This window comes from Caloenas nicobarica, chromosome Z (assembly GCF_036013445.1).
Source record: "Caloenas nicobarica isolate bCalNic1 chromosome Z, bCalNic1.hap1, whole genome shotgun sequence".
NCBI lineage: Eukaryota > Metazoa > Chordata > Aves > Columbiformes > Columbidae > Caloenas > Caloenas nicobarica.
This window is the reverse complement of record NC_088284.1, coordinates 87,518,497-87,537,920: the sequence shown is the minus strand read 5'-3', so window position 1 is coordinate 87,537,920 and position 19,424 is coordinate 87,518,497. Positions and strand designations below refer to the sequence as shown.

The 19,424-nt window shown below is 37.1% G+C and overlaps 1 protein-coding gene across 1 annotated transcript in view; it reads left to right on the top strand.

Moving 5' to 3' along the window:
• The window catches only part of NTNG1 (netrin G1), a 150,962-nt gene that overhangs the window by 92,106 nt on the left and 39,432 nt on the right, over positions 1-19,424 (top strand). Inside the window, exon 4 of the mRNA XM_065656994.1 lies at positions 9,771-9,797. Within this exon, the coding sequence (XP_065513066.1) occupies positions 9,771-9,797 (27 nt within the window). The remainder of the gene's footprint in view (positions 1-9,770; positions 9,798-19,424) is intronic.

Genomic DNA, 19,424 nt, shown 5'->3' with positions numbered 1-19,424 from the left:
GACCTGCACTCCAGATTCACAGGCACTCTTTTAGATTACTTGAAGTGTTGAAGGGGAAAAGCTGAGGTTTTATATCTACTTGTTTCCAGCTAATAGCCAGTCAACACCACACATACTACTCCAGCGCACTTCCGTAATATCCAAAGGAAGTTACTGACAGCTGCATTTCCTGCTCCTGGACAGGACTGGGTCGAAAAGAACATGGTGCTGAAAGAGAGGGCACAAAGACAAGAATGAGCATCAGTTCCGCCTTTCATGCATGTATGAAATACACAATGATTCAGAATCCTCCTGAACTGAGTAACAGACTTAAAGTCCTTTGAAGAAAGGATTGAAGAAGATGAGGATAAATCACCAAACCCTTTGATAGAAGTTACTAGGTTCTTTTAAGCAAAGAGTCCACAGTTTTGCCCTGATTAAAAGCAAAACATTCATTTTAGAATAATAGATTATAACAATTTACTGAAAAGTTATTTGGGAGAAACAGCGCTATGTACTGTGGTTGAATGAAAAGTTTAAAACCAGGAGCAATGTGCAATGCTCAGAATGTTATCTAAGACTTCAAAGCAGCAGCTGTGAAGAATCAAACTTCAAAAATAAATATCATAGGAAGTGGGACCTTATCGAGTTAAATGTGAGAGTAATAGACCAAGTAACAAACCGTGAAGTGTGGGGGCATGAAATTATGATAAAATTCTTACTGAGCAGAAAAAGAATGAACTTCCGAAAAGCAGGGAAAAAACATTTTGTAAGAGTATTCACTTTTTCATATTATAAAAAGTGAGTGTGGCTCACAGAATTAATACTTTAAAGCTATGTTTGGAAAAAATCGTGAGATTTACCAGGTTGGTTTTATTTATATATTATATATATGCACACATACGCACATATACATACATATGTATGCGCATATGTAAATATATATCTATATCTATATATATAAAATGCAATTGCTACCCCAGCAGTCATCTAAACTAGTGACAAGATGCATCTGAACATGAAAACAGGTATCTTTCTAAATGCAGCTTGCTACGCCAGTTACCTTATTTCCAATCCAATGAGCACACGCCAGACGGAACAGTGGAATTAGCACCCACCAAAAGGATGCCTGAAGCTCGTTAAAACAAATTTCGGCATTACTGAATTCCATCAGATATACAGTTCCATAAAAAAATCAAAATATTTTGCAAGTAATAGGCAGTATTTTATGGTTTTAATTATTATTTTTACTATTATTATGATAGCATAATGAAAATGTAACCTTGTTTGAGCTGACAAATGCTCCACTTACCCTCAAATCCTGACTTCAGCAATGACTGGCAGCAGGAATTTATGGCAAACAGGAAACGGTATGAAGAATTTCTTCTTTTCTTTCCCAGTTGCCAGCAATAAACTGGCTTTCTGAGCTGGACCCTCCATCCTACCCGCAGTGGTTGCTAGCTGCTGAGTGGAGAGAGAGACTGGGCTGGCATAAGCTTGATCTCAGTGACATCTTATGGCAATACATTTCACATTTTAATGACACAACGAGTGAAATGTATTTCCTTTGGTTTCCTTTAAATGTTTTTGTATGGTTAAGTCTGTACCTTCTCAGATAGGAAGAAGCAGAAAATAATGCGTCCCAATTTACATCCGTTATACTATTTATCGTTACATAGACTCGATGCGTCCACTCCTCCAACCTATTTTCTAAATGACAAATCTTAATCTATTTAATCTTCTCATATAAAAAACCATGCGACATCTCTGGTCATCTGTGATTCCTTGCCCTCTTCTAATTCTATGATGTCATTTTTTTATTTGATGAGGCTAAAACTACACATGATATTCTAGACATGAGAAAAAAAAATGTATCTTTTACAATGGCGTAAAAATGTGTCTGCTTTATATTTTGTTGTTACAAGGTCAGCCTCTGAGTCCTTTTTAAAGACTGTGCCTCAGTTAAAACATTTCTTCTGGCATCAAGGCTGACATAAGTGACAAGTTATATGTTACAGTAGTTATTTCAGAAATGTCATATTTGAGTTCCTTTAAAACACTTCTTGGGTGAACATCACCTTATAGCAATTCTTACTGTTTGAAATTATTTACATTATTTACATCTACACCTTCAGATGATGACAGACATTGAGAAACTTCCTCAGATTGGGAGAATCTCTCTAACTTTCCTTGTGAACATCAGTGAAAACAATTAATTTAGCATTCAATACTTCTATAGCCTGATTGTCTATCTACCCAATCACCTGTCTAGGAGTCCTCCTGCTTCTAGTGTAGTTATTAAAAAAAAATAAATTATTAACTTTTATGCCTGTAGTAAGTTCTTAAAATACTGTGGTTTATATTTAACTTGACAGATTTTATACTTTTTTTTTTCCTCTATCATTGTCCATTGAGATGACTTACACTTTCGAGGGGTGTCTTCCCAAAATCATTTTCATTCTGCTTTTTTGGATTGGATGTTGGGTGGTTTTGTTTGTTTATAAGATCGTTGATTTTTTTTTTTTTTTAAATCGATGAGTCACATGTGATTGTTCTGAGTTTCGCACACACTTTATCTCTGGCTTACCGCCATGCTGTTTGCATTAAATCTTTTTAGCTGTTCTTTTCATTATTTGTTTAACTAACTTCCTCATTTTTATCTGCTCGCTCTCTGAAAGTTAAATATTACTGCAGTGGATTTTTTTTAATCCTTGTTCTTCTCAACAAGTATGTTGTCTTTCAATCCAGAAGTGGTTCTCTGATAACTACTTCTTGAATCGGATCCTATGCGCTACTCGGAATTAAATCAGCTTCTCTTCCTGTGGGTTGTCTGATTACTTGCTACAAGCAGCAATCATTTATGGTACGCAAAAGTTTCATTTCTTTTTTTCACTACCTGATTTAATGCCGCCTATGTTGCAGCATACAAAATTTTGCATTATTGTGTGAACTCTCTGCACAGCCAATGTAATTTCACTTACCCTGTTGCATTTATGTCACCGTTTTCATCGTGTGGTCAGCAATGCAGCCCCAGCATTACACTCCCCCTGGTCAGGTGCGAATTCTGTAAATAGTTGCTGAAACATGTTGATAGAATTAACTTATCTGCTTCGACCCTAAACTTCCCTTGATAGATTACTTTAATTCCCTGGGGACACTTTGTATAATCCAGTAGTATAGTGTCCCTTTGATTCTCTTCCTTCCTCCAATTTTCAGAGTCTATCTTTTCCATCTAAGACCAAAATATTTAAAATTTTAAATGGATTTGAATTTTTTTTACGTAAGTGTGCTTACATAAGATACAGTTAAAAATAGTTGTATAAATGAAACACACAGTATTTTTTTCCCACAAAATAAAAAGATCCTTTTTCTTGAGATTAAGATACTCTGAATTTAGGAAATTTGCTCAGATTCAACAAGCAGCATAACGTCCATTTCCAAATCTTTCTGAACCGGAACTTCTCTTGTTTCCCCTGTTCTGCTTCTGCCGTTTTTTTCTGGCCAATAAGACTTTATTACACCTTTTCAACCTCCAGTCTATGAAATACAAGACCATTCTAGATTATACTCCAGTCATAGCCTAAATCTTGATCTGAAGCTGTTTTCTGTGTCCTTCTCATTTTAAGTCAAGATGAGTTTTTCAGGAGAACTCAAAACATTTTTTCTGTGCTTTGCTTGTGAAAGACACCAAGTACTCTGTTGTTTACTGGCACTAACAATATTTCCACATTTGTCTCCCACATAGCATTTATTTTATATTTTCACTCTATCTTATTGACTATTTTGTGATTACATTTATTCCCTCGTGCTGCCACATTCTATGGATAGTTTGTTCTGCAATATGTTTTGACACTCCAAGTGAACTTATTGAATTTCTCTACACTTGGTATTACAAGATAGCTTTTCTCCTCAGCAGTCGTGTGTATCTGACAGCACTAGCCCTATTCTTCCTCCTGTTGTTTAGATCATCTTTGGCACTTATGTTCCTTGCTCCATCAGACAGAGCTGTCTAAGCCTGGCTGGGCTGCCATCCGTCAAAGCCTGCTCGCTTTTTGTCCGCCCCTCCACAACCAATAACCAATAACCTGTACCAGAAGTGCTTGACACTCGGCCAAAGCCACCTCCCAACTGTTGCATGACTTTCCTAATTTCATAGTTCAACATGAGACAAAGGATTGAGCGAGACACGGGGAACATTGGTGGTTCTTCTTGGTCAATAGCCGGGCAGAGAGTCTCAATCAGTTTACCAAATTGCTCCTGCAGTGAGTCCCCCTCTGTGATATTACAGTTTCTGTCTCAGCAGCACAGCCTTAATCCTGTCTGAATGGGAAAAGACTTACGAGGCATCACTGCAGCACAGCTGCCACAGAAACAGTTTCTGGCAAAAAATGTGGCACTTGAAGTATTGCACTGATTGCCCTCATCTGTGTTTGTAGTTTTCCCCATGAATATTTGCTGACACAAAGCCATCTTGAAGGACCAGAGTAAACAAAGTTGGCCAAGAGGTTGTGTGATGGCAGACTTTCTGCTCAGGAATCTAAATAGCATGTATCCCTGCAACTGAAGAGACCACACATCCTGCTGTCCTGTCAAAGCAGGCTCACAAGTAGATAGTGTTCCATTTTCTACGGGTCCCATTCTCTCAGACAACTGGAAGGAGCTTTTCGGTGCCTACTTTGATGACTAAAGTAGAGAGGGTGATCCTGCATGATCTCTATTTGAAGGAATGGGGCACTCAAGCTTAAGAGAGAAAATGTTGCTCCTTGATTTTGCTAACATCTTCCATAGAGAAACAGTAAGATATGGATGCAATAAGTTACAAAACAATAAAGCTTCTTATTTTTCCTATTTTATATTACATATTAGTTTTGGTTCATGAAGCTTACAGGAGACATAAAGCCACAGGAAGATGTCACACAAGAGCTGTGTCAGACTGGGAAACTTGGCAGTAGGGGCAAACTGTACTGTATCGAGAGCATTCAGGAAGACAGAAGCGTCAGGAAAACCTGCAAATGATAAACTGACTTGCCTCCAGCTAGGTATCCAGTGCAATGGCCAGCAAGACATTGCAGGTACATACCTAAACACCAATGCACTATAAATAACATGTGCTGAATTTTTTTTTTTTTATGGAGCTTGAAAAATTACGCTCCAGCACTCTGTCCTCTTGCATGACCCTGCTGAGTTCGTTGTTTGTGCTGGTTATGGTGGCATCTGTTGTCGGGAAATTAATTCCTTCCATCCCTGTCACTGGTTTCAAACAACTCTATTTTTGCTGTATACAGTGAAGAGGAGCAATGAAAGAGGTTTCTAGTCCTTATAAGATACTCAAAGTTGTAGAAATTATCTGAGTTTTGGACTTTTGAAGTTGCTAATATCCAATATTCTATCAATTAATTATGATCACTTGAAAAAAATCACTAAAACATCACGACAAAAGGTCCAAATTTTAAAAGGAGTTACCCAATAAACCAATAACTGAATATTTTCTCTGTCCTATTTATTTGTGGTGATATTGCTTGGGAAAGCAGGGGAGGAAGATAACAAACTTCATCGAAGCAATTCTTTTTCTGAGTATTGAGAATTTTTCAATCTTTATGGAGCAAGCAACTGCAAAATTACCAGTAACAGGAATTCTAGGACTCTTGCAATGAAACACATGCAAAATTTTCTAAGAATTGTGGTTTTCACTGTCTATGATCCTTTGGCTGAATACAGGTTTGAAAATACACAAAAAGTTTACTCCTGTGATCATAACAATCACTTCCTTTGAAGGATTAAAAATGCTATGTTCCTCCAGCTTCTCAGAGCTTTAAATTACTAGAGAATTCAGAACTTCTGAAACTGATGCTGAGGATCTGATGTTGCAATTATGCTTCAGTGGAGGAGCTGCAAAAGGGAAAAGACCCACTGCAGGGAGCACTGTCATGCTGCAGCACAGATATTCTAGCAAAAGATCAGATGTGGCATTAATAAACCTGCTTTGACTCTTTGCTATGGAATACAGCTCTATATTTTGTTCCTGTTTAAGAGTTAAAATGTGGGGTGTAGAGTGCAATTGCAAGGACATCTTTGTCAGAAAACCTCTCACACAGATTTGATCAGCAATTAATATGAATCCAAACTTGCACTGCATTATTCACTATCGTATCCTGCCATGTCTTCATAGGAGGCAGTCTTAATTCTCAGTCTCTGGGCTGTATTCACCTTACCTGGATAATTCACTAAGCTCTTGCTGACACTTTTCCCCTGAATGTGAGCAAGCTGTGAGCTGGGTGTAGTGTTTTGGTAGCAGCAGGAGCCTGTCCCTGGTTCCCTGTCATACAGCAGCTGCATGTTCAGCCTGTGGTGAAGAGGCAGAGAAGCCTATGGGAAAGATGGTAGCCAAGACAGAGTTCAAAGAATAATTCCTTCATCCCACACATGCTCCCTGCTCAGGAAAAAAATGCAGCCTGGCTGCATTAATTGCGCTGCTGGCGGGAAGGGCACTCAGGCATTGACAACAGAGATGATAAGGGACTGCAGGCTGTGACCCACCCCAAGACTGGAAGCAGTAGTGTGCCCCTTCTCATTGAAAGGCTGACGCTGTTCCTTTGTGTTATAGATTTCACACTGACACAAACTATAGAAGAAATAAAAAACTTGCTTTCTTTGCTAGCATCTGATTTGCTTTTTTCTCTCCATTCTCAATAGTCAGCTCCATGGTAGCTAACAGCTAAAACAACCCATTTCTGGAAAAGAGGGAAAGGAGAAAATTACAGAGCAGATGCAGAAGACCATATGAAAGGAAAACATCAGATATTTTTCTCTCAAGTAATGCATGTATATTTAGATGAACTTACAGTGAACATGTAATATACCAAACCACCATCCTCAAGTCAAGTCAAAAATAATAAATAGTATTGGAGACTCTTCTGCAATGTTTGCCATTTCGGGGGCAGTAGCTACCCCTGAACTTTCTTTGCACACTTTACTTGCTGTTTCCTCACTATAAAACTATTACCATTAGTAACCATCCCAGTGATTTCAACTGGAAGAAAACAGAGCATTGCTTCGATTTAATAACTGAATATACATAAATGCAATCGCTTGGTTTTATTTACCCTTTATATCTAGCTGAATAGAACTGCGCATCAAGGGAAGTAATGGGATTCTTCGTGTCTCTCTATATCCTGTTGACATCATTTCGCTGCTGCAAAGTACTCACAGATTTCAACGGAAGGCTGACTGGAAAGGACCCATGTCACATAACACACCTGTTCCCACCCAAAGGGCTGGCGGGGTGGGATGAGTCCCGCAGCCTGTTGGTGTCCCAGCGGTGGTGCCGCGGGAGGAGCCACGCGGTGGGGCCCCCACCTGCCACCACACTGACAGAGGGGGAAAGGCAGAATCCCACCTCCTGTGCCTCCTTACCCAAGTCTTGCACCAAACACAGCTCAGGTGAATTTGAGAGCCAGCCTCAGTATATAACTCCAGATATCACAGGAATGCTCTTCCTAAGAATAATTTTCCTTCCATATGTGCAGTTTTTATAGAGTGTTAATAGATCCTGCTTTGTGGCCCTACATACCCAGCTCTTTGCCGTACAAACTTAGAAGTGCCGTTCTCACTCTCGCTAGCAGAAAGAGCATAAAGTAGTGCACTATCAAGGCCAGTCACCACACACAGTGATACCTGGTATTACAAAAATCAAGCTGCTTGCAGAAGATCACACCAACCCAGAAACTGAACGGAAATAGCAAAAGAGCTTTTCAAGCAGAACCTGAAGACAACTTTGCAAGGTTAATACAGAGCCCCTCAGGCTAGCAGGCATCTCGTTTTCATTATTCTCTGCCCAGGAAGCATTTATCACTGAATTCATTGAAAATTTTGAAATGCAGTAAAATGAGGAGAGCAGGCTTGCAGGAAAACCTCTCCCTTTGCTACAATCTGTTCGGGAGAGAAAGGAAAGGATATTTGTGAGTGAGTGTAGGAGAGAAAGAGGTTTGAGGCGGGGGAGTATACCCAGAGGAAATACAAATACCATTTTCACAGTCAAAGTGTGAGTGCGAGAACACAGGATCTGTATTTTATCTAATATTTGTGCAGTTTCCATCAGCGTATGAAGCAAAGTGACTCCTGCTAATTTAAAACAGCTACAATGACTTGCAAAAATGTAAACGAGCTGCTATTGAAACTTCGGGGAAAATTATTTGAAAATTTGATTGCCTTTTTGACATTTAAGACAAAAGAATTGAAGTTCTCTTATATTAACCTGGCTGGAAAAAGGGCTTTTTTTTACGTTTAGAACTCCAACAGCATTGTTGTATTATGATGATATTTTTATTTAGCTTTTAATACCTCGTCATTCTACAATTTTGGACAATACATGTTAATCTCAGCAGACGTAGAAATAATTAAGTTTGTAAACAGCATCTGAGTGTGGGGCTCGGTTAGCAGCAGGTGCTGTCTGCAGTACAGTGTCCAGCATTGTGCCAAACCACCAGTTCCATAGGATTTGAAACCAGAGAGCTGCAAGTCTGACATATGCCCCAGGACTGATGTGTTGAAACACAAAAGATCTGTTTATGGTTGCCATTCTGCAAATGCAATTACTTCAGCATTGTCTTAGGATGCCACAAGTCAGAAGTGTTCCCAGCTTGGCTCTACCACCTTGCTTACAGTGAATATCATTTATCTCCGAGACGTTCCTTCACTCCAGTTTGCTTAATTGCAGAATGAGGTCCATACCATCTCGCAGTAAGAAGGAACTTCAAGATAGATGTTGGAAGAAGTACAGCAGATGTTTAATGGAGACACAGACAGATTTCTGCAATAAAATGCATGCCATCAAAGATCAATAAAACTAACAAAAGGCAAACTGTATTTAACTAAGAAGATGCAACTATCCAGGATTTAAATATCGATATGCAATTTGTGACTTTAACCCAAGCGACTAGCAATAATTCCATTAGTAATGTCATTTAATTTAAAGAAAATGGCATTTCCGGAAAGATTTCGTGTCTGTATTTTTGTGCTATACACCTTTCATGACAGACCTGACAATAAGCTACATGTTGGGACTGCATCATGCAACACGAGATCCCACACTCCTAAACCTGCAGAGGAGTTTTCCTCCTCAGCAGCTCCACCTCTTCTGGTGAAGCTCACCTGCCTCTGGAATGGTTTTCTTGCATTAATTCAGCTTAGGAATTGAAATGAAAGCCACAGGGGGAAAAAAAAAAAAAAATCAATGAGAAGCTTAGTCAATATGACCAACCTAATGCATTAGATTGTTTCGCTCAGTTACCTTTTTTTTCTATAGCTTAATTTAGACAACCGACAGGTAAAAGAGGAAAAAAATAGCTATACACAGTTAATGCAACAGAACTGATTTAAGCAGCTGGCCAAAGCAGTTAGCAATGCATCTATCCCTTGGTTATATTATTCTCCTAGATCTGCATAATATATGCATGACTGATATTTTTATCTAGAGCATTAAACCTAATGGCTGGTTAGTTGAAATACAAAACTGTTCTGAACAAATTCATGAAGTTCAGAGAGCTGGTGTAGGTCCCAGAAATACCCATCTGTCAATACATTTTAGTGGCCCCTGCAGCCTTGTACTGAAAAATCTAAAGATTCTGCATTTATAAAGCACTGGGTACATATTGGTAGTTGCTTGGGTTTAACTATGTATTGATGTAATATTCTGAAAATTAGGAGGAAATTTTTTTCAGAATCTTAGATGTAACAGCTCAGCGAACCACAGCAAACATCTAACTATACTTTTTTGTTTTCTTTCTCTACAGGTATACCCAGTATTTCCAGTATTGGTAGTAAGTAATGAAACCAGTATTGTTTTGCATTGTCATTCAGCTTCTTGGATCTAATTTCCCACCATCCCTTTCTGTTGTAGATAATGTTTCTCTGAAAACATGCTCTGTAGTGCAGGGGGTGCGTATTGGCCTTCCTCTGTTGCATGGTCAGAGAGAATGTCACTCCTGACAACACATCTGCCTTTAACTGCAGATTTTCTGATCAGTTCTGATCACAGACTAAAACTGAGCGCTATAAAGCTGAGTCTTATACACAGAATTAAGACACTATTTGTTGAGCATCTTTTCCCAAAAAAGGTGTTGCTAATAACAGAGACATATAGGACCATTAATTTTCATGTGTGTGTAAATTTGAAGAGCAAATGGAAGAGTTTATAAATGGAAGAGTTATCATTTTTATGAAGTGGCTTAGCAAATGCAATGTATCTGTTGGAATCTTTGCATTAACTCCAGCAGCCTTTGAACTGGGCTTTGCTCCACAAAATAAACAGAATTGTGTTCCTTCAAAAATTCTACTTTCCTTTATGCAATTAAAGCACCAAAATGTTACACTTAAACTACAACAAAACCAGAACACTGTTATGTAAAGAACTACTGTATCAGTGAAAGAGATGATTAAATGAAACACTTGAAGGGACTAAGTGCACAGTAGCTCAGCTCTGAGTCTAGCCGAGTTCCGTAGCTGAGAAGTACGCATAGCCACGACACGTTAGCTGATTACAAATAGAGCAGGGAGGTAGAAATGGGATCCTGCTGTGGTTGACTGAAAGAATATTCCCCAGAGCTTTGCAGAGGCTTTAGACACGACTTGTGTGATGCAGGACTATCACAGTAGTAAAATGCAATTTGCCACATCTGTTGTCCAACTGAAAAGTTTCTAATAATTTGGATAAAACCACCTAGCTTTTTATGATGCAGGGCCAGGTCTGTCCATTTATAAATCAGCTCAGCTTACTTAAGCTCATGAATAGTGCTGATTTGTTAAGCTCTAGACAGCAAGTTAAATGCCATCAAAAGTAGCCTCCTTGCAAATGAGAGGAGCTTTAACAGCTGAATGCTGCAGCATCTGTTTTGCAGCTTGAAATAGCGAAACAGCATCAATAACGTGCGAATGAAAGCCTTCAATCTTAATAATGCAATTTTCCCACTGTAGTATCTCCTTTTGTATTGCATGACTGCAAATGCATAGTGATATGCTATTTTCAAAGCCTTGTGTTTATACATGTATTTTATAACCCAAAAAATGAACTAAATGAAAGAGAAGTTTATATCACTGTCCTCAGGAATATTCCTGCCATTAATAACAGAAATGGGATGAATGGGAAAATAGCTCTTTGGAGTTTGGTTGTGCTGTAGTTTCTTAGTACTGTGTTGCATGGACTCTATGGTTGTTTTATCACTTCGCACTCCATACAGCCTTTGTCACCACATCTACCATTTCTGAGCATCAGCAGATGTTGGCCTTTGAAAACTTAATAGGGAAACTCAAATACCTTTTAAACAATGGTGACCTGAAAGGATGCATTGTTGACCTCCTTGTATTTTACACTGGGGTGATTAGTACAGTTTATCCGTTACAAATGGAGAAAATTCTGTTTAATATTCCATAGGAAATACAAGAGTTTCTGCAAGTCTATGCTTTATCTTTACTCTGCTGTAAATGTCTTGGAATAATATGTGGTAAAATTCAACAAATTTCTTTGCCTACCTGGAAAGGATGAAACATGAGCATCTCTTCATGAGCACAAGTAAATACTGATACTCTGCTTGTTTTTTTCATGTTTTTTTTCTTAAATAGCTCAGGGGGAAAATAGTTCTACTCGCACAATGTTCTGAAGATCTTTCCTATAAAACAGAAATAACAGAATTATCGTTAAACAAGGATAGAACCCATAAATTTATCCTAGTCTCTAAGAGAATTTAACAGAAGCACTATTAACACATAAAAACAAACAAGATTAATTAGTTGTGGCTGCTTTAATGGATTCTGCATGATTTCTTCTTTTGTCTATGCTAATACGATGTTTGTGTTCATATCAGCAGAGTTTTTCCCCATCTGGGGACAGGAAGTCTCCAAGTTACTCTCAGGAGACACAGTTTGGGTTTTATTTTGCATGGCAGCAAACACTAACAGGGCGGGTATTGGCTTCTGTGTGCTTCAAGCTTTTCCTAGTATAGAAGGAGGATGGCGCTGGGGCAGGGGCTTATCAAAACTAAACTGCCAGCACACAAAGAAGATGCCACTGCAAGTGATGTTCATTTAACAATTTAAGACTGCACTGAAAGCAAGAAACGAAAAATTATATATATTTACCTGTGTGCACATATATGTATCATTCTCTATTCCTTTTTTACCTCAAAGGATCTTGTATTAAAGCAGCTCATCACTAAAGTTTGAACACAAAGAAAGAGTGGTCATTGAGTAAACATCCTTTCTGATCATCTAGGAGAAAAAGAGAAGAAAAAAAAAAAAAAATCAGAGCTTTCCCATTAAGGTCATTTGTACCTGCTGTTGTCTATCAGTTGAATAATAGGTTCTTTGATCATTTCCAGCATTCTTGATTCCAGTGCTGGCCCTTTCAGCATTTTTCAGCCATGTCTGGAAAAATACTGGTGAAAGTGTTCGCAATTAATGAGTCCCAAAACCACTTCATAATTTTAAACAATGGTTATATCTAGTATGTAAATATTCTGAAAACTACATTATTTTACTTGCTAAAATAATGATTGTACCGATTTTACATAGACTAATGCATCAAAATGTTCATTATTGTACCCAAATACCAAAGTTACTAATCTGTACATGTATGCTTTGAAAAGCTGAATCTTCTAAACTATAGCTTCTGTCTTTATTCCGGTAAAGCATAACTCCACTAATTATGCTAAGCAGTTTGTTATAAGGGGTATAATTAGATACAGGATAGGATAGACATGATGTGCAAATAGCTCTGTGTGGGTGATTATCACCTTAAAGCCGGCTGGTGGCAGATGAGTCAGAGTTTAGAGACAAACCGTGCACCCAAGTGCAAGATGCAATCACGATAATCAAATGGTATTTTCTGCTTTGTTCCTATGTTTTTGTTCTTCTTTATAGCCAATTTTAAATTAACAGAACTTTTTTTTTTTTAATTATAACAAACGCCAGACACAAAAGTGAAAAAACATCTGAATGGGCACTCTTATTGTTTTCTTAACCTTGAAAGATCTAGTAGGTATTTTTCTGGAACTAAAATAGTGTCAGCATGAGTGTAGCTTTATTTGTTTTACATATTTATTATGAAATGTTAATGTGGTAAATATGTATCTTTAAAGGTTGTGAGAGCAAATGCCAGCGGATTATTTTTTGTTTGTTTGTTTTATAGCAACACAAAGTATTTTGGACCTGATTTTGCTCCCTTGCAGTAACCAAGAAGTTCTCTCATTAAATTTAGTTATGGGATCAATGCCATGATAATGCCAAGCTCTGGACTAGAGTATACACACAACGCCCACATACGTCAGTAGGCTATAAACATGCATAACTAGGTTGTACATTACTTTCTATTATTATTTGAGGTCAAGTTTTACAGAGAGAGCTGTACTGTTGAGAGACCATTAAGATGTTTATCTCCTTAGAACATTTAAATATTGTCTTGAGACTATTTATATTATTCTGGACATACTCGCAAAATGTTCTCATTTCAATTCAATTTTATCCAAATCTGACTTTTTAATAAATAATACTGCTAATCAGGCTCCTAGTCAAAGGCAATCGCTTTATCTAAGTAACCGATTACAGTATCAAGCCACTATTTGTTTTCCCTCCTGTAATACTGTGAAACACTCAGAATTTTTCGCTTTAACAATTGGATTTTCCATTATATTAAAACATTACTAGGCTGAAAGAAAATACTGATAGCCTATGCGGTGTAACAGCCTCATTTAAACACTGGATCTGAAAGAAATTTAACATTCCAATAAAAGACACCGTGAATAGTTTATTTCCCTGGTAGAAACCACAAAAAAGCCAGTTTTCTTCTGTATAGCTAGGATTTCACCCTTGAAGAGCAGTAAGTAGAGCACCTACACTGACTCCAACACTGAGCAGAAACCATCTCTGTGCAGAGAGATTTCAAGTGCAGGATCGGGAACCACCAACGCTACTCTGGGGAGCTCTGACGGGTTGGTGGGTGGGATTTGGGGGAGCTTTTGTTTTTGTTTTGCCAGATCCACCAATTTTAACAGACAAGAAGAGCTATTCTCACCAGTCTAGTAGGCATGGCCACATACAGTTTAGTATTGTTCATCCCAGTTTACCTTCATCATTTTTGATTAGTTAGAAACAATGTATCAGTCCAACTGTGTTTTTAGTCCTTTTTTTATTTGCTGTAGTATATGGGAAATTACTTAGTGCACTGTTATCTTTGTTTTAACCATAAATAAACAATCAAGTGATAGGACACTATAGAAAATAAGATATCAACATTTCAATATGTACACATTGCATTTGCAATATGTAAGTTTAGCTACAGTTACTCAGAGAAGTTTATAGAGAGCAGATGTGATCCACAAAGATATTTTAAAATCTAATTATCTATAAAGCTTGGAAAGAAATTGCAGGAAAAAAATGCACTTCTATATTTTACCCTCTCCTCTTTTCCTTCTGTCCCTTAGAGATGTAATCAGTTTATTTCAGAGAGTGTAAGGGAAGAATGAAGTTTCCAAATCAGCATTCTGATTTTTAAAAAATATCTTGGTTTACTGTTCTTCATCAGTTGTGAATTACTGTACAATAATCCTAGTTGACCAGCCAATTTCAGCACCTATGTAGAAAAACATGGAATCAGTCAAAATAAAAAGGAACAACCCCCACAAACTATCAATGAAATAATTTACTTTTTTGGTCATGAGAAAGTAACTAAATATTTCCTTCCAAAAATACCTGAATTCATCATGCACTTTTGCAATTATTTTAGTGGAAATACTTACAATTGAAGAATACTCCCTCAGATCTCATTAGTCTGAGAATTAGCCAACACATATGTTAAAACCAGTGGATTTTTTTGGTGATATCTAAAAGTTTCCAGAGCTGGATCACTGGATATTTTTTTTAAGCCTACAAAAAGATCACTTTATTTTACTCTAAGACAACAAGTGGACACATAAAGGACTAATTACATTTAAATTTTTCCAACAGTTATAAAAGCTGTTATGGCTGAAGAGCTGCCATAAAACAACCACATCTTCACTTTTATGCAGAATTCTCCTTTCTTCAAAGGAACAGGTATGAAACTTCCTACATTGCTCCAAAAAAGATTGCCTAACATTGGCCAAATATATTTTTTTAAAACTTAATAAAGGGGTGATTTTTTAAAAAAACTTTTTCAGCATTTCTTCCCTTTTGATGAGTTGGATTTTGCCGTGTTATGAAAGTGCTGAAAGGCAAATTTTATGTGAGGTCGGTTATCATAAATTCAACCATACCTAATGAGATAGAAATTCTGTAATAATGATTGTGGGATCTTTGCAATAGGTGATAGAATATGATCTGATATAAATACCCAGTTAATTCCAGCAGTTACTAAATCTGCCATTGATTTCAGTGAGTGTTATTTTTAATTAATCCTATTTTTTTTGTCTAATATTAACAATTAAACCCACCTTCATAAGTATAACTCCGCTGTGCTCAGCAGACGTCTGTATTTTAGAGCAGATATTTGCTCTCAGTTCATGGTTTAAAACAGGGAGTGCAAGGCCTGTTTTCTATGACTAGAAACATGGACTTCTACTAGAATCATTAAGCTTACATTAACATTTTTAATGCTTTTTTGTGCTTTAAATAGAAGTTGAATGAAAGTTAAAAAGCATCTTAATCAGAGTCCCTCACTAGGGTTCCTTATTGTTATTATAAATTAAGGAATGGTAGTTGTCAACACAAGTGCTCCCTGTCTGCCATTAGAATAAGCATTATTTAAGACTTATGGATTTAGTATTAGTAATTTTCAGCAAATGCCTTGTTTGTGGACTGGGTCAGCAGAAACAGTTCAGGAGGTGAAAATACACTAGTCTGCCATAGAGTGCAGATGCCCAGGCAACAATGTAGTCTTCATGCAGGCCATCAGCTGCGCTCTTCATCCCCGAGGAAGGACACCCCTCTCACTGGGAATTCATTTTCATTTTACTGCCAGCTCAGGACTTTGTTGCAGTGAGAAACCAACAAAGCGCTGATTAATTTCTGCTGACATCGTGACAGGTTTTTTTTTTTCCTGTGCAGTTGTCTGGCTGGAATCAGGCTGAAACTACCTGCTCATTTCCACTGTTTCCCCAATCTGAAAACATAATGTAGCCCATGGTGCAGACTGCAGTTCCAGTGAATGTTTAAGACAGACTTTCTTTATTTTATATCATAGGCAATTCCGATACTGTATATCCAAAAAAAAGGGAAATTGTCACATACCTAAAAAATAACATGCAATCAGTTTCTCCTTACTTCATGAAAGTACGATTTTTTTTTTTTCCAAGAGTTATCTTCTAGATATAATTAGCTTTGGAACAATAGTAACAAAAAATGCAGAAATTTCCAATGCAAATTTAAAATACCGTATCTGATCTTCTGCTCACTCATATAGGTCACATACCTCTACTCTTAAAGTTGCCTACAGTAGCTTTGCTTTTAAATAATAACACTAAAATGTACTTCTGGAAAATCTTTTTCACCTTTTGTAGCCTTATTTGCTCAGAATAATGGTCATAGAATATATTACAGTAGATCTATATATATTCTAGAATACCTATACCAAAATTCATTAACTATTCTGGCAAATAATTACTTTAATTACAGAATACAGTGTCCATACATGGAACTGTTCTGGAAAAGCTTGGTTTGAGTCAACTTCTCTATAAATAAAACTCTTAGTGGTAATCACTGAGAACTAGAAATATTTTCATAAGTTATAAAAGAATAGCTGCTAAATGAATCTTCTTAGTGTCTGTTCAAAGGATGACTCGTGCTCCAATATACTTGTGGGAATGGCAGTCAACATTCTTTGACTTAGACATCTCACCTACCTTTGTAGATAAAGCATTTTAAGTTGTCTCAATTTAAATAATAACAATAATAAAAACATAACATTTCAAAAAAAAGAAAAGCCTTGATAACAAGAAACCTGCATCTTGGTGATAATACATTCTATGAATAAGGATTTAAGACAAAAAAATATACTATCTTTACTAAAGAGTAAAAAAAAAAAAAAAAAAAGGCACATAATAGAAGCATTAAATCCTTGGGAGCATAAACCACATTACCAAGCAGCCCAGATACACTGAAGACAGCAGCTGGTCTCAGCTGGATATGACCCTGAACAACCTCATCTAAGTTTGAAGTTGACCCTGCTATAAGTAAAGGATGGAACGAATGACCTTTAGGAGTCCCTTCTAAGATGGTTATAATTATCACTAATAACTAGTAATAATCGCTACTAATAATACTTAATTGGTAATCCTCACGCACTGTAAACATGCTCTTTATTGTTTTGAATGTCCATTAAGAAACTCAGCTCTATGTAATTAATTTGAAGGGTCAGGGAATTTTTAATTATTTTGCAGTAAGTCACAACCCGCATTTTAAGTTTTCAAAAATGAGCACAGATCTATAGCATTTATAGGATTACTAAGAAATACGAAACACTGATTTTGCTGTCATACAAGTAATGATTGTATTTGGACAAAACAAGGTTACTTGGGGAAATCATCAACAGAGTAAGATTGTATGTGAAATATTATTGATTATATGAATCAGATTATATAAAATATCTGATTTCCTTTATAGGAATTACAGTGAATTAAATGAAAGATATTCCAGAGGGTTAGTCCTAAGGTATTACAAAGCTTTGATGCTATTACTTCTGGTAATACCTAGGCCATTTCAGTTGAAGACCATTATGCATGTGATTTTTTGGAGTAGGTGTGCTACACAGTATTCAATGACAAAAGCAGGATATTGGAAGCTCCGATCTGAAATGTTACAGGTTTTCTGCAATAAACCTAATGTTGTGCGATAGCTAAAAGAGAAAAAGGATCAGGGGACAGCAGGACAGTTTAGTTAATAAAGATTGCTTTTCCTTTTTAGCTCCTGATTTTTATATGTATTCTCTAATGTCCAGTTTCTTTAAAATATTTAGGTCAAGCTTAAGCGTTCCTAAAACTACCAAAACTTTTACAGTGAATTAACTGTGCAAGTAATTTGTCTGTGTGTGCTTGAAACTTCTTTAACATAACCAGTCAGTGTTCCAGGAGGAAGGTGGTGTCTCAGGTGCATGGAATTCCAGTCTTTCAGTGGGCTAGGGTTCTCATGCCACCTCAGTAAGTACGGCTTTTGGATACCTTTTGTCATACAATCTGCCTACTGTGTTTGCACTTCCTATGTGTGTGAATTGGTGGATCTGACCAGTAGAGGCAAGTTATTTTTGATCAATACATAGACTGAGAATCTACCACACTGACTCAGTTTTTCATTCTCCCATGTTCTTAACTGTAAAGCACAAAAATGCAAGAATATGAAGTAATGATGAGATTACATCACAGCTTGACTGATTTAATTGCGGAAGACTATCTGACAGTAAATGGCACAATACAGGACATCATCCTTTCCTTGAATTGTTCCCTGTAGGGGAGCACTTTTGGGACAGCCATCCCCACACAGCTGATTTCTTTTCACCCTTAACAAACGGGTCAGAAGATACTATAGAAAAAAAATCATGTCCTCCTTCCACATCAGATGTTTGAAGCCCTTTTTGTCATAGCATCCCTGCAGGTCTTCTGCTAAGGTGGACATAACAGTGAAACACACCTTATTCCAAAAGACCTAAAAGACCCTTAATGCCAACCAGGTTGTGACAACTGCAATCTACTCACTGCTCGAGTTCCTTGTAGGGAGAAATGAAGAAATAGCTCTCTCCCAGCTAATATCACCACTATTTAGGCTGATGTGACAATTAAAGAAGATTCTGCTCAGCTCAGAAAGGACACAACCACTGCAGTACTCACAGAAGATGATAAAAATGTGGTCCAAATCTGATGTTCAAACCTAGACAGATGAAAACAGAGAAAAGATTATAACAGAAAGATAAAGAGAGTATAAATACCATTTCCTAGATCAGGGCCCAAATAAAAGCTTTCTTTCCTCTTCCCACAACCCCATCCCCTTTACTTAACCCCAGCTCCAACACCGAGCACCATTCTGCTAAGGATTATCACTCCCCACTACCCCATCCCTGAAGCACATTGACTAAAGGAGATGAAGCTCTAAAGAAATATAATTAATTATTTTGCTGAGAGACAAAATGCTTCTATGTGTAGGTAACACATTATGTAGGGCCTTTAAGAAATGTAAACATTTAATGTTCTTATTAAAAAATCAAACTGTAAAATATATCAGCAGAGGCGATAGGAAATAGACACAACACACAAAGTGGGAGAGGAAAAGAAAAGGCCCACTCTACAGGTAAATGTATTTCTTCTGATAACACAAATATGATTTACTCAAAAGGCCCTAAAACAGGATGTTATGGTAAGATATACGTCTTTGGTAAGACATCCATGTTTGTCTGATATTGTCATTTTATCTCTACAGAGATTTAACAGAATTTG